At 31.3% G+C, this 26,550-nt stretch overlaps 1 protein-coding gene across 1 annotated transcript in view; it reads right to left on the reverse strand.

Annotated features, from left to right (window-relative positions):
- LOC136976232 (centrosomal protein of 76 kDa-like) overlaps positions 1-26,550 on the reverse strand; it is a 30,820-nt gene that overhangs the window by 1,322 nt on the left and 2,948 nt on the right. The window contains exons 3-11 of the mRNA XM_067271455.1: positions 24,007-24,268; positions 16,314-16,547; positions 12,893-13,078; positions 12,383-12,804; positions 12,151-12,314; positions 11,965-12,073; positions 9,284-9,481; positions 1,890-1,977; positions 1,645-1,774 (exon numbers count right to left, since the gene is read on the reverse strand). Coding sequence (XP_067127556.1) covers positions 1,645-1,774; positions 1,890-1,977; positions 9,284-9,481; positions 11,965-12,073; positions 12,151-12,314; positions 12,383-12,804; positions 12,893-13,078; positions 16,314-16,547; positions 24,007-24,268 — 1,793 coding nt within the window. The remainder of the gene's footprint in view (positions 1-1,644; positions 1,775-1,889; positions 1,978-9,283; positions 9,482-11,964; positions 12,074-12,150; positions 12,315-12,382; positions 12,805-12,892; positions 13,079-16,313; positions 16,548-24,006; positions 24,269-26,550) is intronic.

Genomic DNA, 26,550 nt, shown 5'->3' on the forward strand with positions numbered 1-26,550 from the left:
TAAGAAAGGTATTTCACACAGAAATTATGAGTCTGGGTAGTCATTGGTCAGGTGAAGAAAGTTTTGCCTAAGGAGTATTAAAATTAATGATTCTGTGGAATAAAAATTCTGTTCTAAGAAAGTCTGGTCATCTACAGGGGTAATTATTTGGAATGGTTTTATCATATATGATAGCTCTTTTCGATTACTTAATAATAAATGAATATTAAAATAAATTATTATGGCAAAAATTTTAATAAATGTATTCTAACAGTGCAAAAAATTAAAATATGGACTGGAAAAAATTGTTCAATTGAAAACTGACTATTTGCAAAAAGTCAAAAAAATATATTTTTGAAACTAATATCTCAAATACTATAGTAGAGATAACAGAGACTTATCACACTGCTACTGGTAACATCAAAATGACACTTCTATTGTCAGAATGCAACTTTATTACTGGTATACATTTTGGTACACAAGACCCTCATCACCTATACATAAAAATATGTAGATATCTGTTGTAGAACAAATTAGCAGAGAAATTGATAACAATTAATGTCTGTCTATATGGGAGTGAAGCCATGATAATATGACAAATTCAAAATAAAAAACAAATTAATAGTAATAATTTTTATTAACTGTCATTGTTGATACATTGTTTTTAATTTAAATTGCTTTATATATATTAGGGTGTCCCTTAGTTTTATGGGAGCCCATAAACTAATTTGTAAACTTTTATTTCTTTATATCTGAATTTAAATGGATAGTGAACAAAGTGAATATTCTCTAAACCAATGAGCTTTCAGACTTCTATTACTAACACCCGTAGAGTATGAATAGAAGCAAATATCAGTTAGATTGGTTGGAAAATTATCAATATTGGATTATACAGCAGAATTCAGTATTGTATCATTTCTAATTAAAATATTTAGTTTTTTGTAACCATTATAATTTATGTGATTAAAAACTATGCTATAAATGAAAAATGACTTAAATAGAAGTGAGCAATTATTTATTGTGACATCATCACAATGCTGGGCTACAATTTTTAATCAATTTTTTAAATTTATTTAATTTAAAATATGTGCTCTACACCTCAAATTAGTAGTGTCTGGCTCCCCTGTACATAATAATTTTCCTGTTAGCAACAGAGTCATGCCATCATCTATCTAACTCCTTATAGGGGAAAACATTTTAATTGAATAATGTGGCTTAATGTAACTTCTGGTTTGCATTGGAAGTTTGTATACAGTTAATCAGGGCCTACTGTCCCTAAGCTTTCTGTATCTGGTCTTGGATTTCATCTATCTAACTTCATTCTCAAGATTAAGGAAAGACAGATGGAAGACAGTGGGAATTTATAGGTCTACAATTTTTTTCAAATTGTAGCCCAATAATTAATTTTTTACTTTTAAATTCCTATTTTGAAAATTAATGTATTTATTTTTAGAATAATAAAGAAAGAAAAAAAAAATAGAAACAAAATGTGAACATCAATTATTATTAGAATGTGTAGCTATATAATGTACTGTAGTGGATGGATTAAAAAAAAAATGTATAGAAGTTCCTAGATTTTTTAAAATAAAAAAAATTTTTAAGAATTCATATTACTTTGATAAATATAAACTTTTACTCAATAGAATAAAAGGCTTTTTTTCTTACCGCAAAATTTCTTGAAAGATTTGTTTGGCATTTCTATGTAGAAAGTGAACTGGGAGAGCTTTAAATGTATGGCCTTCTGGAACTATTCGATAAATAGCATCATGAAAATCATCATCTTCATTCAACATACCTATTTAAAATTTATAAAGATTTAAAACAATTTTTTAAAAATTATTATTCTAAATAAAAATATTAAATCATATTAAAATAAAATAGATTTGTATCTAAAAATATTAAAAATTAACCTGTTTTTCCTTGATACTCATAATTAGCAAGTGCTGAAGTTAATAACTGACAAAGATTTTCATCCCAAAAACAAGATAATTTTTTTCCCTAAAAGATACATTAGAAAAAAATTATTACAGTCATTTATTATTATCTTTTATAATTATGGCAATATTTATATAAGTATCTTATCTTTTATTAATATTGTTATAAAAATGAAATAGTAATGGATAGAATTTAAAATGTAAAAAAATTCTCATATATAACATCTAAAAGTAGAAAAAGTAACATTCTAAATTATTTAAAATTTAATATTAATAATAATAATAATAATAACTCTCCCGTGGTCACCACCTGGTCATGGTGGGAGAGCCCAGTAATTTTATTGAACCATAGAGCAATGCAGGCTGGAGCGCAAGCTCCTGGTAGGGACACCCGCGCCAGTAAGGTCTATGGGGAGAAATGAAGCTAAGAGTGACCACACCCATATTCTGTGGAGATATCTATCATGGTAGTAACCAGATCAAAGTGTGATACCGGCTCAGACATTGCCCGGGTTAACAAGGTAACAAGTTCATGGATTAGGCAAAGGCTCACGTTCAAAAAAATAGGCCGCAGTCTCCCTTGGTTACTGGTGGCAAAAGCAGCACTGGCCCAAGCATAGCTACTGCAATGCCCTCAAACAGATGTGAGGAACCAACCTAGCCTTCGTGTGTCTGTGGCAATGCATCCACAGACTACAAAGGCTGGAAAACCATGCCAATGGATGAAATGGACAACAGAAATAAACAAGTTTATCATCCATACTTACTACGCCTTCACAAAACTCGAAACAAACATGACAGCATACAACTACACTATAGATTCACACAACAATATCCTCACCTCACTGTGACCAAACAAAGGGTTGTTGATCAAAAAAGAACAATTATACACAACAACCTTATTCCACAAACAACATTTGAACTTATCAAACAACAGATTGCTGATCAAATACATCAACAGACAGAAACATTTAACATTATTAATGAAGATCACGTAGCCTGTCAGGATAATCCAGCAACAAGCATTGAACAAGCACACATACAACAACTACCACTAACGATACTGGAAACACTTCCTCATTCACCACTGATAACAGACATAGATTTAGTTAATACACTCACTTATATTTCAGGAAACACTCACTAAATATACAGGCACAGATCCCACACAAAGACCATGAATACCAAAAATCAACATGTCAAAGGAACTAGGAAAAACACTAAATTATGTAAACACTCACTTACTACCACACTACATTCATTCAATTTCTACACTCTCAGACATTCATACATTAGTTTATGCTGGGGCAGTCACAGTAGTAATGCACCATGGTCTGAAAATACAATCACAAACAGACACACACAAAACACAATTCTATCACAAGCCTGTCTGGCAGAGAAGAATAGAAATACAAATAAATGACATTAGACAGCAACGAGGCAGGCTGACACAATACACTAAAAACAACATAACACCCAAATTAAAGAAACAGCTCAAAAACATTTTCAAGAAAATCAAAACAAACACAAAACACGAACATCACAACACACACATTATAGAATACATCGATACACTAAAACAAAAACTCGCAGCCAAAGCACATAGACTCAAATGATACAAAACATGTTCACTACAAAAACAACAAAATAAATTATTCACAAACAATGAAAAACTCTTCTACAGACAAATCAGTACCAAAACAAACAATGATACACAGCACAGTGGCACACCAACAGAATAAGAACTCACAACTTATTGGTCTTCTCTTTGGTCCAGTGCTGTTATGCACAATGTAGGATTGTAATCCTTCAATGCAACCGTAGAATTGCATTGAAGGATTAATTAAGGATTGCAGAACAACACTGTTACCGAAAGGAAATCATAGAGAAATTAATCACAATCTTCCAAATAACTAAACAACATCATTCTATGGTGGACCCAAAACAAAGGATAGTTTTAAATTATGTCCCGTTTTTAAGACAAATACATAAAAAAACGGCCAAGACTAATAATTCCAGGTGATATATCGATGCAATCCTACAGTTTTCAAGCTCATAAGAAACGATAAGAAGCGATATGACTGGAAATTGGCTTCAGGGATCTATTCTATACCATTACACAATCAACATTTTAATTCTGATCTTGTCTATGTGGGCGCAACGATGTGCAACTTGCAGCAACATATCAAAGAGCATAAATATATGATTAATAAGAACCTTGACAACAACATGCTATCAGCTTACGCAAGACAACAAGACATTCAAGTCCATTGAGATCAGGCAGAAATAACTAAACCAACAACAAATTTACACACAATGAAATATCTGGAAAAGTTAGAGATCTCTAAAGTGCACAAGACAACTGGTTGCATCAACCATAGAGATGCAGACGCTTTAGCTATCGCATGGCATTCCTTTCACAAAAATTAATGATATTAAGAGACTTTATTTGTTTTAATTTTTTATTAAGGGACATTTTCAGCTTAATTTATATTATTTCTGTGTTTGTTTATTTTATCCACCACATCTACATTTCCATTATTTATAGTTTTTATTTTCATATTTATGTTCTATTTTGGTATTCGATTTTATCTTCTATTGTATTGTTAACAGAAGAAGATCGTTAAAAAATGGTTGAAAACGTTTTTATATTATTAATATTTATTTGCTGGATTATTAAAGGTGTGTTTTTATTCACACAAACATACACATGGCATATATTGATTACAGAAAAAATTCAACAGTGTCTAACACATTTGGCTGCTGCACACACTTTGCATCTACAAAATTCATCCCCAACTTATTAGTTTCCTTGGTTTTACTATGCTTCACTGGAGAACAATATTACATCTTAACCTCTATAACAATCAGATATAAGCAAATCAAAGATTCAAGGCGATTCCTTAAGTCTTCCTTGGTTCTGCCTTGCACTTAACTTTGTCTAACACATTGAACAAAACACAATATGGTTACAATATCAGACACGACAAAACAATACTGTTTACATTATCATATCTCATGTACTGTACAGTATATAGACGATATCAAACTTTATGCATCCACACAAAATCAGCTTCAACATCTCTTACAAACTACATACACAAAATCTAATGATATACAAATGGAGTTTGGTCTAGACCAGGGAAGGCAAATCTTTTTGGGTTCACATGCCATATTGTAAGCATTCTTAGTATTAAAGATGTTTATGCATGTCAAAGTTTTAGACTTTGAATAATGATACCTAAATAAATTAAAGGAATATGCTTTAATTAGAATAAATGTAAAAAAGCTGATTGAAAATCCAGATGCCAGATGATTTCTCCTTATGTGCCACTTTGGGTATGTGTGCCATAGGTTCGGCAGCCATGATCTAGACCCGTGGTTCTCAATCCGTGGTCCGTGGAACATGGGTGCACTGTAAAGCCACTTCAAGTATTCCGTGAAAAAATCAAATATACAATTAAAAATTGTTGCAAAAGAAAAATCAATACAATGTAAAATAATTTTTGTATAAAAATGTAATCTGCAAATGCCAATGACATCATATACTAGACCTCAAGTGTGCTCTTGATTTCAAAAAGATTTGCCACCCCTGCTTTAAAGCTAATGTATTTTAAGTGTTCCGCAAAAAAAAAAAATGTCAAGGTTTAGTGTTCCCTGACTTCAAAAAGATTGAGAATCATGGGAGATAAATGCAAAACACTCCACATTAAAAAAGGAGTTCTGAAGAAAGGAGATTTTGTACTCAGAAGTAGAAACATTATCAAATCCATGAAAGAGGGAGAGTTTTACAAATATATAGAATTCCAACAGGCCAAACTTACAGAACATGCACAGATAAAACAAAGATTAATGCTTGAAAATCAGAACAGATTACAAGCAGCACTAAGAACACACTATTAAAGCTATTAGTACATATGTTGTTCCTGTACTCACTTATTTTTTGGAGTTATACACTGGACATGCACGATCTCAAGCAACTCCAAAGAAAAACAAGATTAACACTTACTAAGCATAAACAATATAATCCAAAATCATCTGTAGAAAGACTAACTCTTCCTCGTAAAGGAGGCTGTGGCCTGACGAATATAGTTAACGTGCACTAAAAACTTCTGACACTGCAAGTTTTTCCACAAAAAACAAGAAACATCAATATTACATAAAGCTGTAATTCTGGCAGATAGTAACCATACACCTTTAAACTTACACTCTTGACATAAATATAAATAACATAGATAGCACTAAGCACTCATGGGCCCAAAAGGCACTTCATAGCAGACTTGTCTATGACCTAGCTCAGGACTATGTTGACAAAAACTGGATCAAACTACTGGCTGACTAGGATCTGTCAATTTGGAGAGACTGAAAAGTTTATGGTTACCATTCTGGTCATAAACAAACTAAAAAGTACATCCTGAAGAATATATCACTAACAAATGACTTTTGTAGAAAATGCCACATTCTGTTAGAAATAATACAACATATAACTACTGTAAGCTCTTAGCACAAACAAACTATTTACATAGGCATAATCAAATAGCAAATATAATACACTAAGACCCTCCACACAAATACAGATTATTAAACATACTACAAATATACTCCACAGGCAGTACTAGAAAATGACACACAAAATATACTATGACATAATCACAGATAAAACAATTCATCACAATAGACCTGACATCACTCTCATTGACAAATGCAGTAAGATCACTTATATAATAGACATCTCTGTTCCAAACACTCATAACTTAAAAATTGCTCATACTGAAATAATCAACAAGTAGACTCTACTCGCTCAAGAAATAAGACAGATGTGGAGGATGGATAAGGTATTTATTGTATTTGTTGTCTTCTCTTATACTGGTGTTATACTACACACACTACACAAAAGTCTAGAAACATTAAACCTTAATAAAAACATACACATGATACTACAGAAAGTTACAATATTGAACATGTCACATTGTTAGGAAGTTTCTAGATGTTGACACATACCAATAACACAGCTTAATGTTACACTTGTTTGGGTAGCTATGCTTTGACTTTAGTCTGGCATAGCACTTGGCACCATTATCAGCTGAGCATGACATTCTCAACAAAATAATAATTATTATTCTCTCCTCCATGTTGAAACTATGTCCTTTATTAAATTATATTTTGAGACACCATGAAGTGTTGATACTAGACACTGGACTTTTTCACATCCACTTTATTTTCTGATGTACAGTACTTTACAGTGTATAAACCAATTGTTCCAAATGCCAATATGTGTTTTGGGCTAGTACCCTCATCTGTTGACTAATATAAGTTTTCTACAATGGTTGTAAATGTATTAAGTTATAAAATAAATATTAAAACAATGGGATCGGTTATTGTATGCAAGAATGATTATTCTTAAAATTTACAATTTTTTAGAATTAACGAGTTAAAATTACTCTTTTTTATCTGACTTTGAGAAAATTAAACACAGAGATGGACACACAATTTAAAATTACTAATTATGTCTTACTTTATTCTCCATATGCATTTCACCTGTTAGCCTCATCAATGGCTAACAGGTGATGTATTGTCGTATTGTTGATATAAATGTATCGTTGACATACGTAAAACCAAACACCGTGTGTTGTAAACCAGTTAAAAATTCCTAAAATTTGAATAAAAATTTAAAAAGAAAATTGGTGCAATTTCCATTTTAAAAATTACTTCAAAGTTCCATTTTTACAGTGGTATATTTTACCATATAGTATGGATAACATTACAAATAACATCAGATGTTATTTGCAATGTTATCCAGAGATGTCTATTATATAACACTAGCTGTTACCTGCGACTTCGCCTGCGCAGATTTTGCAAGCAAACACCATTTATATTCAGAATTTCAACAACCATAGTAAGTGTTATATAACACCTACCACTGAGAATGATGAAAATTGCTGAGAATCAAATGAACTGTTTTCAATTTGATCAATTTTCTGGAACGTTTAAAATCGTTCTATAATCAAACCAATATGCAATAACAAATTCAAATTTAAAACGGTTTGAACATTTGGTTAAAAAATCGAAATATATAAAAATATTTATAACAATGTCTTAAATGTTATCAATTTAATACACCTAAGTACTCAATGAAGACTAAACGTAGTTAAAAACAAAAAAAATCACATCTAAAATAGCACAGTAGAAGCCGTTCTTCAGGTTAAACCTTAATGCTTTCCCTCTAACCCCGCGGGGGAATTTCGAAAAATCCCTTCTTAGTGTGCATTTTCATGATGTATCCTAACTGTGTACCAAATTTCACCACTTTAGGTTCAGCAGTTTGCTCTGGGCGATGATGAATCAATCAGTCAGTCAGGACAAGTAATTTTATATATTCAGATTACAAATACATCAGATATTATTTGCATCAGATGTATTTGTAACATCAGATGTTATTTGCAATGTTATCCATATTGAAATTAATAATTATAATAATTTACTATTTATTAAATAAGTTTTAGAGCAGTCTGGAAGAAAAAAGAATTGGCCCAAAGTGGGATTTGAACCCACAGCTCCCATTTACCAGACAGTGTGCTGCCAAACTGTTCTAAAAATTATTTAATAAATAATAAAGTATTATAATTATTTTGATAAGAGATAGTGCCTAATATCTACCTCTAATACCAAATTACTTAATATGTAATTATTAATAGCAACAAAAAATATCCCAATTAATTACAGCAATCATTTGGTTTAGTATATGTTGGGCTTTGTGATGCTTACATATAGAAAACTTGCACTATCAGTTTTCATTAAAGTAAACATGACAAAAGGCACAAAACAAATTGAAAATTTCAATATTCTACAATCCATGGTCAAATTTGAGACAATGCACATGTTTACTTGAATAAAAAACATCAAATAACAAGAGTTTGCACTAAAAATTGTGAAATTTTGTATGGAGAATTTCCCAAATCTTTGAACCATGTTGTACAGGATTTCCCCAAATTTTGAACTATATTAGAGTGAAACCATGTTGTATGAGGGATACCTGTACATATTTGAAAATATTTTATTCATTCTTGATATGAATAATGAATTTTCATAAGAAAGTTTCAAAAAAATATTTTAACTAAAAAAATATTGAATCTATATGTCATGAACATTGTTTTGAAATGCATTTATGATGAAATACATAGCTTAACAAAAATTTCTTATTTCTTAAGTTTATATTGTTACTAACAGCCAAACATTTGTACAGTATCCATTAATAAATACATTTCAGTTTAAAGTATGACAAGAATTATATCAACATATCATGAGGCCAACACTAATCAATTAAGACTTGTAATACAATCAAATTAAATTTATGAATAAATTATTTGTACCTTTCTAAATTCTGCAGTGAAATGTCTTAACTGTTCTTCCATATCATAACTTGCTTGCATTGAGTCCAATGAAGATGGAATTATCATTGGAACAGTTGGTACATAAGTTGTAACTAACTTCATGGCATCGGGTGACATAGATTTCCATTTTTCTGAATCCTCTAAATCAAAACTACATAATTCTACTGCGTCAGTTGGCTACAATATATAAAATTAAATATTATCTATTTTATTATTATTAAAATGTATAAATTAATGTTTCTAAAATTCAATTAATTAGTAAAAGTTAGACTGCTTTCTACTTTAAAAACATAACTTCAATAAAAATAAATTTACATACAGAAATAATAAAAACAACATTAACTCTGGTAAATAATATTTGATTACAATATACCTTAATTAATTTCAGGAATAATATCTATTTAACAATTAATGTCTTGCTGTTGTAAATTTTATTTCTCAATATAATGTACAGCAAGACATAATTTCCTGTCATCAGTAAGACATTTAATACTATTGCAGATCTTGCAGATAATAAAAGTTTTACCAATTTTGAGTATGTTTAGAAAAATTAATTACAACCATGGAAATTGTCATAAATTAATTGCCAAGAGTGCAAATGTATTAATATAGCCTCACTTGCAATGAATTTTCTTCACCAGTAAAACTTAAAATACAAAGCAAAGATGTTTTTTTTTGTAACAAAATGTAATTTATTATAAGGATAAATCATCATACAAGCATATCAGAAACTCAGATTTTGAAAAAATATTTTATTATTAAATACATATGTAATTGTTCTAACATGTGAGGATGGCATTGAGTCATCTTTGTTTTCAAAACTCTCCATATATTATAGGTCTGGGCTTCATGCTGGTCAGGGGTGTACACATATATGATTAGACTCTAGTCAAGCTTTGATTTACCTAGCATTGTGTGTACAGGCATTGTTGTGCTGAAAAATACAGACTTTGTTTTTGGAAAAAGTTTAAGTTTTGATTCACATAGATGTTGTTGAAGGATTAGAATATAGGCTTCAGAGATCACAATACCATTGCAAAAATGCAAATATCCAACTTTCTCCGTGCTATGCATCCCAAAACCATTACAGACTGTGGTTTCTGGACTTGTCTTGAATAGCATACTGGATTATTAGCTTCATCTTTAGTACAAATAACTTTCTTGCTTGTATTCCTATGGTTTACACGAAATGTTGATTGATCCAACCATAGTATTTCCATCCACTTCATATCAGTTCACTAAGCTAAACATCTGCACTTGCATGATTCATTTATGAGAGGTTTTCCCTTGGATTTGTACAACCTGTATTTGCACTCAGACTCCACAATGTGCATTCAAATAATGAGATATTAAAGTAATCTCTTGCCCACTTTGTTAAATCTTCTACGGAAACTGTTTTAGGAAATATAACATGAAAAGAACTGCAGTTGTCTGGAACTGAGAGATAGTTTTCTTCCTAAAGCTTTATCTGGATGAGTGTTTCACCTTTCTTGAAAACATTTTATAATTCCCTGGACTCTAGACTGAACTATCTGCATATCCTGTGCAATGCTGCATTGTACATCCTTCTTTATACTTCTGGATAATAATTTTCCTAATTAATTCCATTACTGCCTTACCTCACCCTTTTTCACAAACATTAATGTGAACAACTATAGATGACTGCCTTTTACATGCAAGACATGTGACATAAGAAAAACTATAAGAAATTCCAGAAAAGTCTCCAAAAACTCTCTCTGAGTGAACTTCATTTCAATGTGTTGCCAAGCAGTTGCAAGATTTGCATAGCTATGTATTCCAAACTAATGAAATCCAAGGTAATATGTTACTGGAATTAACTTGTTTATTTACAAAAGAAATTATTTATAGTACCTGGTTTAATATGTATGCAAGACTTTTAAATTTATATAAATTTCAAAAAGTTTAAATGGTGAACGAAGTCCATTGAAAGCATGGTGGTAAAATTTGTAAACAGGAAGAAGTTTTAATTTTATTTATTTATTCAATTCTTGAAATTAAAAGCATTAATGTCTTTATGGCATGAAGTCATAAGAAGTAAAGATACCTTTTTATATCAAAAATATTTTAATATTTTATAAACATAAAGTATAAAAGAACTGAATATGAATATTAGATGACATACTGATGAGGAGAAACCAAAACATACTTATGGCTAACTAAGTTATATAGTAGTAAAATAAAATTGATAACAGTATGACATACATTGTTAAATGGAAATTATTCAAGAGTAGGGCTTTTCAAATTTGAATAACCAAACTTAATGAATGTTTTAATTTTTACTTAAACTAGATACTTCATCTAAAACTCAAAAATTCAAATCCAAATTTTATTTGTTTTCACATTCATTATTCTTCATAAATTAAAGTAATAATCAAACAATAAATTCGATATATTGACTCTTTATACAAATCCAAGTTTATCATTAGCATATTAGAGATCTTCCCATAATAGACAAGACAGTTTGGATAGAGAACTCAATATGTGCTGTTGCTTTTATGAAAATGTAGCATCCATTCTCAGTAACTTGTAATTTTCAGTAGAAAAATGCAATTAACAATAAAATATTAGAAATATTCACAGTAAAATAACTTCTAGAAAAACATTCTCAATTAGAAAATGAGGCTATAATAAATTCTTACCTGGCAGTTTGCATAAAATCTATTATTATTAAATATGCATCCAACAGTTTTATATGGGTACTTCACTTGATTTAATTCATCATCTTTTATTACAGAAGTATAATTATATCTGTCTTTGAAAACAAAAATATTTGAATTTTTAAATGAGCTATTAAGATTTAATTTATATACATCTCAATACTGTACCTAGCAGCAGTAAGACTATTCCAGAATATAATTTTCTTATGTCTTCCAATTGTCACTACCCAGGAACAAGGCTGATTTGTTTTTAATGTTCCTAAGCAAACATAAGCATCTAGGCCAAAACCTAATAAGAGTGAGCAAAGTAAAACAGAATGATCTTCATAATCCTGCAATGAAAATATAAAATAAATCTAATGTTACAAAATAATTAATAAAAAAATCAAAAATTACTTACACCCTCTTTTACACAGAGAAATGTAGAAAGATTTTTCCATTGCTCATATTTTGTCCTATCAATATTGGTGTAGATAGACAGATTTTGTTTAAATAATGATATAAACCAAGCAGCTTCTCTGGGAGTTTCCAAAAGCCTATTTGTAGTGAGTGGAAATACATAACTAAACACAGGCCTAACAACTGCATTTTCATCTTGGGCAAAAATTTTAACAAGTCTTTGAGTATGTTCTGGTCTCATTTCAATATATTCTTTCCACCAAAGTTTTGCATAAGCAAGAAAAAGACGATCCCGTTCAGTTTTTCTGTTGTGTTCTAATGCTAACTGAGCTGAGACTATATTAGCTTGTAAAGGAAAAGTTAAAGATGGTTGCAATTCTAGATATAATTCTAACATTCCAGCAGGAACTTTGTTTTCAACTCCTAAAATAAATTTATATTTTAATAAGAAATTTGCTGAAATGATATATATTTGTTAAAAGAAACTTTATTAATTTATAAATAAAATTACCAATTCCCGGAAGTTCAATTGCCAAGCTCATCTTGGAGCCTACTTTAGTTAGTATTTGACGCCATTCCAAAAAGTATGATGATACTAAAAACTGATTTTGATCAGAATCTACTTTAGTTAATATAATATGTATTGGATCATTCTTTGATAAGAGAGTGCTAGGATCAAATGATAAATTTCCTTTATCTGAAATTAAAAATTGTAAATCCCAGTAAATGACATTTCTATTGGGTATAATTTTATTTATTTATACAAAATAAATTTATTTGTAAAAAGTTCAAATTTTTTAAAGATCAAATAACAGTTCAAATGTATTAGTCACAATATAAATTTAGAACAAAACTTTACAAGAACTTCTAAATGAAAATAAAATTTTCACTTAAAAATTAGTTAATTTTCATTGTAAGAGGATATATAAAATAGTTAACGCTTTTCATAATTAAAACAAATAGTGAGAAAATATAATATTTCTACTATTATCATCATTTATTGTCTATTGGAAATTTCTTCCCTATTACAAGGGGGTTACATTTACATTGTTTACTTGTTTTTTACTTTATAATACTTTTGATTTTAATTTACACCTATTTTTCCGCGAATACATTCCAAACATTTTTAATTTGAATCTTACAATTTTATTGTTCTATTTCATTAATAATAACATGTTTTAATACTTCATTAGTGTTAGTTTGTTTTGTTTTTATAAATGTCGATTATTTTACAAAAATAGTTATAAATTTTATATAAGTCTTTTTTACCCATTTTGTTGAAGTTTTTTAACAATTCTATTAGCGAGTTGCATTTATAAGTTCGAGTTATGTCATAGTGTTCACGAATATCATTTAATTTTGGACATTTTAATATTAAATGATAAGGTGTTGAATCATCGGAGTTACATAAGAAACATTTTGTTGATAAGCTTATGTAAGTGTTGTTAACATACAGCGAATTTTTATTTAAACGAAGTTGTGCTATAAAGCGTTTTACATTCAAGTTTACCGAATACAACATATATGATTGAACTGATGGTATTTTAAATATATCTAAGTACCACGGATGATATTTACTGCTATGTAATGAGAACTGATCTTTGTTTATGGATTGTGCCATAGCTGAGTTTAAAAGTAGTGAGTAGCCTGTTTTCCAATCTTGAATGTTATCTTGAAATAGTAGTTCTGATACTCCAAAAGAGTTGAAGATAGTTTTTAATTTGTTATGCCATAGCATATTTCTACTATTATTGTAAGCAATTTCTCACTTTATAATTAGCAGATAGAGGTCTGCATAATAACTTTGAATCTTCATTTTAGTATTATATTTGAAAATTCCATCAGTTAAACTCAATATTAAAAATATTTCTACAAGTATTTATGTATTATAAACTTTTAATTAAATATAGTTTTATTAAAAAAATATATATGCAATCATAACAACTGAAGAATAAATGATAGAAAATTATTTATTATGACCACTCTTGATCTTTATCTGAGGCAAAAATATATAAAGAGAATATATATAACCTTTATATGTGTAAAGCTTCGGAAGTGGGCCTACTATTTGTGCAAATAAGAAAATCTTTTTTTTCTAATTTTTGTATAGAAGCAAAATAATAATTGTTGTTATTATAGATTAACGTTGTAAAAAGAAACCGTCAGACAAGAAAAAAATAGTTAAACGAAAAGTGAATATTACATGTCCATAAAAGGACACGTCTGTAGAAATTTCTGAGAAAGTTATTCTTCTCAGGTTGAAACAATAGGTGAATTTGAGTGCTTAGATCGAACATCTTCGGTAGGAATCGAATTGTCAGTCGATGTTGACTCATCCGACGACCGGGGTTCCGATCTCGTTACGATGCGTAACGAGGGGGGGACCAATTAGAGAGCGGAGGCAAATCGACATCGACCTATCGGAATGTTCGATCTGGGACTCAAAAGAAAGTTATAAAAACCCTGAGAAAAAGGGATGTGACGTTCTCGGTTATTAGTCCTCTCGGTTCTTGGCTCTTAGAGCTTTGTCTCGCGATTGTACGACGGGATTTTTTCCCGTGATCTTCGGCAGTTGGATTACATCTCTTTTGGAAGGTCACCCACTCCCTTGGATTTGTCACCTGTAATTTGAATCGTCCCTGCTTCCGGAACTCTCCCTCGAGAAACTGAACAGTGCGCCCCGAGGCCATCATACTCCTGCGAAACATCGGAAGACTTTTCTTCTGGACTTTCGATTCCGAGAGAAGGCCAAGAAGACTCGAACGCCGCCGCTGATAAAAGTGTATCGTAGTTGTAAGCACCTTTTGTTATATAAACGGGTTACGAATGAAAACCTGTCTCTTGAGAGTTTCTTTCACTCCCACACGTGGATCGTGACCGCGCGACATTCTGACTAACGCAGTCGTTCGGCAAACCTCACATATGTATACTGTGCATGTATACACATATACAGACATACTCCAGGCTATGACCATCTCATGATAAAACAAACCACAGATACAACAGTCATATATTTCTACCCCTACTATGATCCAACTCAGCTATCCCCACCAATATAATGATTTGTCTGTAACTATTTGAAATTAATTGCATATCTTAAGCCTTTATAATAATCTTTGGACTAGGAATAATTTCTCAGTAAAAAAAAATAACTAAAAGACAAATTAAAACTAACTGAAAAGTAATTCCTTTATATATCATTAATAAAAAATAGTTTTTTCTGCTCAGCAAAGAGCACTAAAATACAAACTTTACATTCACTTCATATGCTTCCTATCCAAAGCACTTCTATGACAGATATAAGTAATGGTACTTTTTTGGAACTTCATATTAGAAACAAAAAAGAATTTTTAATCAAAATATATGCTGGAATTTTCTTATGTTTTACTTTGTAATATTTCTTCATAAATGTGAATCTCTTCTATAATGTATATGTAGAATGGTTCAGAAAAATTAACTATGTTTTCAGTCATTAAAGTTTGTTTGTAAAAAATAAAATAATGTCCATTTTTATGCTAATTATAAACTGAATCTGTATTTTAAAATCTCTTTTAAGACGTATATTCAGTTTATTAAAACTATGGATTTACTGTCTTAATCAAATACATTTATGCAAAACAGAACATCAAGTGAGAATGTTTGCTTCATATCCAAAAAATAAAATATCAAACTGTTGCTAGTTTTATATTCATATATGTTTGTTATCTTTCAAAATAAACATGTCACTGCAAAGCAATTTTGTCTGATAAAGAAAAATAATTTTTAAAAACATTTATATCTAATAACTGTAACGATACATTTAAAATGCAAGTATCATTAAAATAACAATTATAATAAATTTAATCATCATATTAATAACAAAGAATTAAAATCATCAGTTCCATTAATCTCAATTATTATAATTAATAAATTGTTTAAAAATAAACATTTACCATTTTTATGTAGAAATAATTTAATATCAAAGGAAAACTCAGGCTCACAGGTTGCTGGAGTTGGATGAGATTGGAATCTCTGACCACAAAAATAAACATATAAAAGAAGATATGATGCTGATTTTCCACTTAGAATAGCTGGCTCCAATAAATATTCAACAAAGGCTTTTCCTCTGATTACATTAAATCTTAAATAATGATTGGATTCATTTTTCTGTTCTATTAAAAAGCAATCTGAAAAAAATTTCAAAATATTTTATTAAAAATGAATAATATTTTAAAAATTCAAATCATTTAAATTTTATTCATTTAAAAACTATACAATAGCTTTTTTGTTTCTAAATAGTCTACTTGGACTTTATAAATAGCAAAGAGAGGAAATCTTAGTCAAAAGGTAAAACAAAATATCTTTATTTTCACCTGTATGCTCTTTTTATGTGTTTTGATCTGTAAGCTCCTCTTCAGCAAGTGTACAGTACACTATTCTATATGTTGTACACTCATTTATGCTCTGTTTTTTGGATACTTTATGTCAGTATTAGTGTTGTATCAATATAATAATAAAGAAAATGTAAGTAATTTTATTTTATCTCATTGTTGGGTGTAATAACACTGTTTAAGCTGTTTTAAACTATTATAGAACATTGTACAGCTGCTGAAGAGAGATCTACATGTCCTAAACACAAAAAAGAGGGTGTACAGATGAAAATAAAGATATTTTGTTTTACCTTTTGACCATAACTTCCTTTCTCTTTGCTAATCAGAAATTACACCAGTAAAATAAGTCCTATTTATATGTTGAATAACTTTTGCTTAGTAAATATTATTTATTTATTATAAAGATTTTTTAACTTAACAATTATTTTAACAAAAATATGGCTATGATTATTTTTAAAATTATAATGTTATCAATCATTCATGAATAATAAATCACTATTATATAAAAGCAATCCCCCTCCATAGGTATCTCCATCTTGTCCTGGTGGAGGATTTGCATATACTGATATTCCTGTGAGCTATGTCAACAGTAGCTTAGCTACTAGTAGTATTTTCCAGGCTGGACAGGTAAAAGGACATTACCCTGGTCCTCCAGGTTGGGTACTAGTCCAGGACTACTTATCTTGAAAAACACTATTTGTTATGAAACTTTGCCAAATAGTTAATAGGACTTATCCTCATCCTACACACCGGGGTGTATAAAATATAAATCGAACTCACTTGTGCCTATTGACCGGTGTGAAATAAATAAATTCAATTCAACGAACGTTTTCTGGACGCCTTCCGTGTCCTTCTTCAGGTTAACTGCTGGATTCTATTATTTTTAAAAAACTGCGTTCCGATCTTTTAAGAACAAATTCAAATGAAGATAGTTCGAAAGCGCGATGACCATCGCGCATGCGCTATATCTGTCGTGCTCCTTGTCGTACTGTATCATATTCTTTTTAATCTTTGTATTCTTTTTTATCTTTGGGTCACATGATTTCATGTGTTATCGGACCCAAATAAATCTTTATGCATCCTCTTGTAATAAAGTTTGCCAAGCAAGCGAAAGAGTTATCTCGTCGCGTGAATTAATGCATGTTGTTTTAGTTTGCGCTTTATGTATCTCTATCGCTTCCAGCCATTTGAGGTGTTCCATCCGAGTCGTTTTAGTTATTAGCGTGGCCCCCGCGAAGTCCACATTAATGCCCGGTTCAGAAGCGTACACTGCAAGCGACGTGGTAGCTCTGTTGTATCTTATATCCGCCTCGTGTTCTTTAACCCTGACTTCCATAGAGCGTTTCGTTGATCCTATGTAGATCAGATCCCTATTAAATCTCTCGTCCTTTATCGGGATTCGGTATACGCCTGCCATTCTATTCGGGTCCGATGGGTCCTTTCCGTTACGTAACAAAGTGTAAATGGTTGGGCCTCTCCTATAAGCAACGGTGACCTTACGTCTCCTTGCGATAGACGCGTATACGGATTTCAAGGTCGGGTTATATGTGATGGGTATTCTCTCCACCTCCGTATTTTGGTTGTTACTTTGTGCCACTGCAGGTGCGTTTTGGCTCATTCGTGCTCTTTGGCGTTCCGCCATTCTTGGAATAATGTTGCGGTAGCCGTGTATATCCGCAATCTTCTCAATATGTTTCAACTCTTTCTTAAGCGCTTGTTGAGTGGAAGAGTGCGTGTATGCCCGTCTGACCAATGATCTAAATGCTGCTATTTTGTATTGGATCGGGTCGCATGAGTCACTCGGGATGTATGTGGGGCTTGCACATTGTTTGCGATACACAGAGGTATGGATGTTGTGCGAGTCAATCCTGATATCCACATCCAAAAAATGCACATTGGTATCACTATGTTGCTCAACTTCGATTGACAGACCATACGTGTTATCATTCATCTTTTCTACGAATTGCGCCAAGTTCGGTGTTGTCTTCCATACGATGATGACGTCATCTATATAACGTCTGTATAGTAGGATATCGTTGGTGAATCCCGGGAGTGTTTTGGATTCGAGTTGTCTCACCACCAACTCACACAAGTCCCCTGACAGTGGACTTCCCATCGGGACACCCCGCGATTGTGTGTATGTTACATTTTTAAATTGAAACACCGACCCGTAACACATGAGGTGCGCTAATTCCAACACATTCTGGTGGAGGGCTGTGTCATTTACTTTCGTAAACAGGAAGTCTCGAAGTGCGCAAAAGCACGGTGGTATCTTGATGGAAGGATACAACGATTTAAAATCCAGCACCGTTATGTAAGCTGGGGAGGTGATCTGTTTCAACTGAATGATTAATTCTTCCGGATTAGAGATGGTGAACTGATATCCGCTCATGTGTGGAACAATTATGTTGTGAATCGCTTTTTCCAACTTACGGGTGGGAGCCTTGGTTTTATCCACAACCGGACGAAACTGTTGGCCTTCTTTGTGCGTTTTCGCGAACGCAAATAATTTGGGTACGTCCGGGGTATCCATTGTGATGTTCTTTAGTTCTAGCTTCTTGGCCAATTTCGAGCACGACAATCTCTTAACTCGTGAATGTAGTTTTTCTACCCAGTTACTTCCAACCTGATTGCATTGAGTTGCGTCTATGTATTCCTTCAGCCCTTTCTCGTATGTTTCCCTTTTCATGATTACTATGTTCTTGGTTTTGTCTGCTCTGGTGATCGTGACCTTGTTCAGACGTGCCCATCTAACCGTGCGTTTGATATTTTCTCTCAGAACTAGAAGTTCCTTGGAACTCCTGTTGTTTTTAATTTTGAGTGTGGCTACCCATCTGTAGTATTCTTTCTGCGTGTCGGTGAGGCCTCTTATCAATAGCTCTAAATCCGGTATCGTGGATGTGAAAGTTTCTGCATTAGGACGTGTCGGTGCGAATGTTGGCCCAAACTTGAGAATATCCTTGACAAATCCAGGGATTTGTAAATTATCCCACACAACGTACGGGCATTGATGTTGTCTTTGGTCTTTAGGGATTTGGAACCTTAAAATCCAATTCAGTTTCTTGCTGTACCGCTTTCTTAGATTCATTCGAAGTCTATCGGCCATGTTTATGATTCTATTATTTTCCATCTCCAAAAGGCGGGGGTCCTGTTGGAATAATATGTTTTCAACTTGTATTAGTTTCGCTAGACTGGAAAATACTAATTTTTTGGTCGTCTTTATGGCCCTGTTCAAACACATCCATCTGACTTTCTTCTTTATGCTCTCATTGCCTGGCGGTAGGTGGATGCGAAATATTGTCATTGGGAACACTCCGTTTCTCTTGCATGTGTTCAGGAAATCCAGCCTTTCTCTTGCCTTAGTTAGGCCTACTACTATCTTCCGGTAATCGTTAGTCGGCATCACTGATTAACATATCATCATCCTACACACCGGGGTGTATAAAATATAAATCGAACTCACTTGTGCCTATTGACCGGTGTGAAATAAATAACTTCAATTCAACGAACGTTTTCTGGACGCCTTCCGTGTCCTTCTTCAGGTTAACTGCTGGATTCTATTATTTTTAAAAAACTGCGTTCCGATCTTTTAAGAACAAATTCAAATGAAGATAGTTCGAAAGCGCGATGACCATCGCGCATGCGCTATATCTGTCGTGCTCCTTGTCGTACTGTATCATATTCTTTTTAATCTTTGTATTCTTTTTTATCTTTGGGTCACATGATTTCATGTGTTATCGGACCCAAATAAATCTTTATGCATCCTCTTGTAATAAAGTTTGCCAAGCAAGCGAAAGAGTTATCTCGTCGCGTGAATTAATGCATGTTGTTTTAGTTTGCGCTTTATGTATCTCTATCGCTTCCAGCCATTTGAGGTGTTCCATCCGAGTCGTTTTAGTTATTAGCGTGGCCCCCGCGAAGTCCACATTAATGCCCGGTTCAGAAGCGTACACTGCAAGCGACGTGGTAGCTCTGTTGTATCTTATATCCGCCTCGTGTTCTTTAACCCTGACTTCCATAGAGCGTTTCGTTGATCCTATGTAGATCAGATCCCTATTAAATCTCTCGTCCTTTATCGGGATTCGGTATACGCCTGCCATTCTATTCGGGTCCGTAATGGCGGAACGCCAAAGAGCACGAATGAGCCAAAACGCACCTGCAGTGGCACAAAGTAACAACCAAAATACGGAGGTGGGAAATACCCATCACATATAACCCGACCTTGAAATCCGTATGCAGTGTACGCTTCTGAACCGGGCATTAATGTGGACTTCGCGGGGGCCACGCTGATAACTAAAACGACTCGGATGGAACACCTCAAATGGCTGGAGGCGATAGAGATACATAAAGCGCAAACTAAAACAACATGCATTAATTCACGCGACGAGATAACTCTTTCGCTTGCTTGGCAAACTTTATTACAAGAGGATGCATGAAGATTTATTTGGGTCCGATAACACATGAAATCATGTGACCCAAAGATAAAAAAGAATACAAAGATTAAAAAGAATATGATACAGTACGACAAGGAGCACGACAGATATAGCGCATGCGCGATGGTCATCGCGCTTTCGAACTATCTTCATTTGAATTTGTTCTTAAAAGATCGGAACGCAGTTTTTTAAAAATAATAGAATCCAGCAGTTAACCTGAAGAAGGACACGGAAGGCGTCCAGAAAACGTTCGTTGAATTGAATTTATTTATTTCACACCGGTCAATAGGCACAAGTGAGTTCGATTTATAGTTAATAGGACTGACTCTGTGGATAACTGACCTAGGCTACAAAATAAAGGACTGGAGTTTATGATTTTGTACTGTACATGGAATGTTCTGAGCAGATACAGGCTTTTGCCAAAATAACTTACTCTTGAAAAATTAGTTAAGTACAAACTTAGTATTACAGCAATCTAGGAAACAAGATACTGGTACTGAGTCAATGAAATTCCAACAATTCACTGTGTTGTAAGGAGGGGCTACTAAGAACAAACTGAGAATTGGTTTTTCATTATTGCAAACAAGTACAGTAAATACATGGAGTTCTTCTCTGACAAGCTGTCATATATTAAAGTGGTTTAATTTGTCAAGTTTAGATTATGCTCCCAGTCATCCAACAAAACCTAATGATACGGGTTAAAATGTTAAAGTCATAATTTTTTACCATCCTATATGATTTCATTACTCCAGCCTATGGACTGAGGCGATTTCAACATTTGAAGTCTATTAACTATGTAATATTTTGATCCAGCAATTGAAAAATGTCAAAAGAATTTTGGGAAAATTTTAGCATAAAATGCTCTTGAAAATATTGATGAAGCATGGAAAGAAGTTACTGTAACAAACATGAGAGCTGTTTGTCAAAAACTTATTCTTGAATGCACAAATGATTTCAATTGATTAATAACACAATTTTGTGTCTAATCTAAAACAATGTCCATTTTTATGCTAATTATAAACTGAATCTGTATTTTAAGGATTATTCAAAGGATTGACTCTGAAATTAGTGGCACTCCAAAAATTACACAAAAACATATTAGATTTGGATTTGATTAAAATAGATACTATTTTAGTAACTCCAAATCCAATATGATTTTTTGTTCAAGAATTCCAATATGCAGGTGTTCACAATAAATGATCTTAGCAATGAAGAACTTATGAATGTTCAATAACAGTGAGCTGAGAAATAAAAAATGCAATTTGCTGTTATTAAGTCATGTAACAAAAAAAAAAAAAAAACCAGAAATCTTTGAATCAAAATGTCTCCTACATTATTTTTCTGAAAAACAGCTCATATGATTTTTTGTTTAATAATAATGTTTTAAAACTAAAAGCTACATTTATTACCTTCCTCCTTTAAAGTATGTACATAAGTAAATATCTAACATAATATTTAATATTTAAATTTCTAAGCATAATTTTGGAAATTCTTAGCAACAATCTCCTATTTTTCATATGTTATTTTTCTCAATTATTGTGATGTTTTTCTAGACAACATTAATCGCAATAATTGGGGTTTCCCTGTACTCCAGAGTTCTCATCAAAACAAATTTCTAAAACTTTTAAAGCTAAAAATTTACTGTACCATCACAATGCCTACTACAATTTATGGATATGAGATGTGGTACTCTTTGACAAGTAGAAAACAGATTATAAACCTTTGAAAATAAAATCTTAAAATTATGACCCAAATGATACAAGTAAACAGAGGAATGAAGAAGACCACACAACAAGAGTTGATTGAAAAATATAATAGTGACGGCATTACCTAGGTAATAAAGAAATGTAGATTGAGATAGCCTGGACATGTGGCTTGCAATGACCAGACAAAGCATATACATCAGCTCCTTACAATATATTAAAATATTTATTGAATATGTTTACATGATTAATGTTGGCACTACTGTTATCTTGAAAGAGGAATTAAATATAAAAACAGTGTTCATATTAAACACACATTTTCTTAAATTTTACTGAAGTGCAGGTATCGCTCGTATAACATGGTAGTTACATTCTGAAAAAATGCTGTTATGTGAATCCATGCTACACAAAACAAAAGCTAGTGCAAAACATAGGGTTAGGTTCTAAAAGTTAACAGAAGTATACTATTCTTTTTCATTACTAAGAGAAATATGTTTATTAACACGATCAATAATTTTTTTCCAATTGATAATTAACTAACAATCACAATTAAAAGTACTGTATTACACATTAATATTAATTTTAGTTAAATGAGGGTGTTTTCTTTTTTACAAAGAACCATCATCTGAGCTTTTATGTTGATCTTGATCAGTAATATCAGCAACATCTTCATTTTTTTATTTTTATCATAAAAATTTTTTATAGATAACAAAATAAAAGTAAAAATTTATTAATGAAAAATTTGGTTTTTATACCTTAGTGAATTTAATCATGTAGAACAACAATTTTTACATCATTTATAACACAGTTAATATAAAGTATTTGCATTAGGTTTAGGAATAAAAATGAATATTATTATATACAAAATAGACTGTTATAATGTAAGATAAACCATTAATATTACATTTTAATATTAATAGTTTGTCTTACATAAAAAGTTAAATAATAAAAGGTAACAGAAACAAATCATTTTGTAATACATGTTTCATTTTAAACTTTCTTTTTTAAATTACAGTATAAGAAAAGTAGTGTACTTACAGATTCATCTTGGATAATTGAGATTCTACTATATATGGAAAAGAGATATTTTATTTGTTTTATTATATATTAATATCTAACCTTGTTTTGTTGTTTTTTCAGTAGAGTTGGATTTATGAATTTCTGATGATTGTTTTAAATTTTCAGAAGCTTTAACAGGACTGGATTTTCCTTCTTTGGCTTTTTTCATATTAAAGTTTTTCAAAATTTCTTCAAAAACACCTTCTTTCTTTATTATTGAATATAGTTCTTCTTTTTTAAGTTCTTTTTTATTTACATTAACTACATTTTCTTCTTGTTTTTGTTGAGAAAGCAAATCTAAAATTTTAGTTTGAATGCCTGTCTGAAAATAAAATACTTTGTTTTAAATTTTAACACAGAATGCCTAACTTTTAACTTTTAATAAATTTATTTATTCATTTTTAATATTAACACAGTCAAACTTGTTTTTATGTGGTCTTTTTTTGTGCGATTTTTTATTTGTGTGATATAGTTGGCGACTAGTCTCGTGCGATTTGTCATGTCTCACGTTGACTTATTATAGCTAAATAAACTTATTATAGCATAAATGAACTTATTATAGTAATATTATTGCATGAATATGTGAAAAATGAAATAATTTATTTTTTAAGTCAACAAAACATCACCTGGACAAAAATTTGTAAAACAGACGATAGACGAGACGATGCAGTCAAGTGCTGACATCTGTTGTCAATAAATTCTATTTCGTAGATTTTGAGTTATTTTCTATGTCAGACTTTTTTTATGCGGTCCCTATTGACCGCATAAAAAAATATATTTTTAATTGTGTTGCGAAAACTATTTTTTATAGCCACTCGTGAAGTTTCGTGCGATTTTTTTTATGTGGTCCCTATCCACCGCATAAAAACAGGTTTGACTGTATTCATATCCATATACAAATCTAAAATGAATTAATTATAACATTAATTAATATGAAATCATTAATTAATTAATTAATGGTTTGATATTATCAATACTTAATTTAAAGCTAAATAAAATAAAAATAATTAAGGTTTTAATTTATTTGCTTTATCATCAATTGCTGATTATTTGAAATTATAAAACAAAAGTTATTGTAATATTTTAAAAGATTCTTTCAGCACAACTTTAGAGCTATTAATAACTCATTATTTATCAACTCATTATCTATTAATAAACATTCATTTTGGAAACTTTTTGTTGTCGCTGGGACTCAGGATTGAATTCTAATGAGCAACCCCAGGAATTTTCAAGAGTGTCTGTCCCAGATATGTTGGGCCCAGTCCCTCACCACTTGACTGCCCTCATTGTGGACCTGACTGAATCCACAATAAGCAGAATTAAAAGATCCTCTTGTTGCTTACAGGGTAAAACAGAATAAAAAAATAATAATTATATGGGCAATATCTACCCAATTTACATCAATTATATTAAGAGATGATTGATGAGAAACTTACTTAGAATATTGATAAACTTATTTTTAATTAAAATTTACCGAAAACTTTTGAATCTAGATGTAGAAAGATTAGCTAATAAGATTAGCTAATAACACAACTAATAAGTAGCTGATATTCATTATTGAGTTTATTTGATAAATATCAAGCTATTTTAATTTTTCAAAAATTGCAAAGATTTTAGATTTTATGATTCTTTAGTGTACAAAGAATTATCATTATGAGTATAAAAAATATTTCCAATAGTGTTTATGATGTCTGAGAAAACAATCTCTTTGGTCAATATCATCAATTAATTTGTACCAGTGGTGTGCGGTGACATTTGATGATAGGGAAGCTGTGCCTGCCCTGGATAAAATCATTGGAAGCATTATACAATATTTTGGTGTGCAGCATCCACAAACTAAACCGTGAGGTTGGTGCTCTGTAAAATGCATGTGCGACTGCATGTAATCTGGCTGCTTTACACCATTCAAATATTTTTGCCGTGGAAGCTGTCCCCATATTTGACAATACAGCATTTCCATTAGGAATATGCATATATGGATTTATATTCAAATATACAATAGCAATCTTATCAATTTTTTTTCACAGATAGTATAGAAATTTGTAATAAGACATATAATGCAGTTATAATAAAATATTAATTTTAATTAATTCAAAGTATGTTAAAATATGAAAATAATCGCACAATATGTATTTATATTTTAGAAATACAAGGGAAGTGGTGCTTCCACAGCTTTCATGGACAGCATGCCACTGATTTCTTCTCAGTGACAAAAGAGAGAAAGGCACTGTCAATTTCATGCTATTGTCATAATTTAAGAACAAGAAATTTGACTAGATCATTCATTAATTCCATAGAATTGTTCTCACTGCACAGAATAAGATCTATTTATTAGGAAATGTCCCATTTTAAGTGACAAAATAACAAAGGGACAAATGAATACAATGTTTTTTCCAATGTTTACTTACAATTTTATTTACACTTAATGATTTATCTTGGAACTTATTAAATTTAAGAATAGTTTATAAGAAAATGTAAAAATAACCCTGCTAACTATAGAGCTATTGCTTTGTTGCCTGATTTAGCAGAGTGATAAGTCCAATGATCACTAGGCAAAGGTTCAAGAATCACGGTATTTCAAATTCTATGATAAATCAAAAATTA

The sequence above is a fragment of the Centruroides vittatus genome, unplaced genomic scaffold (assembly GCF_030686945.1).
Source record: "Centruroides vittatus isolate TY-2023 unplaced genomic scaffold, ASM3068694v2 contig_4, whole genome shotgun sequence".
NCBI lineage: Eukaryota > Metazoa > Arthropoda > Arachnida > Scorpiones > Buthidae > Centruroides > Centruroides vittatus.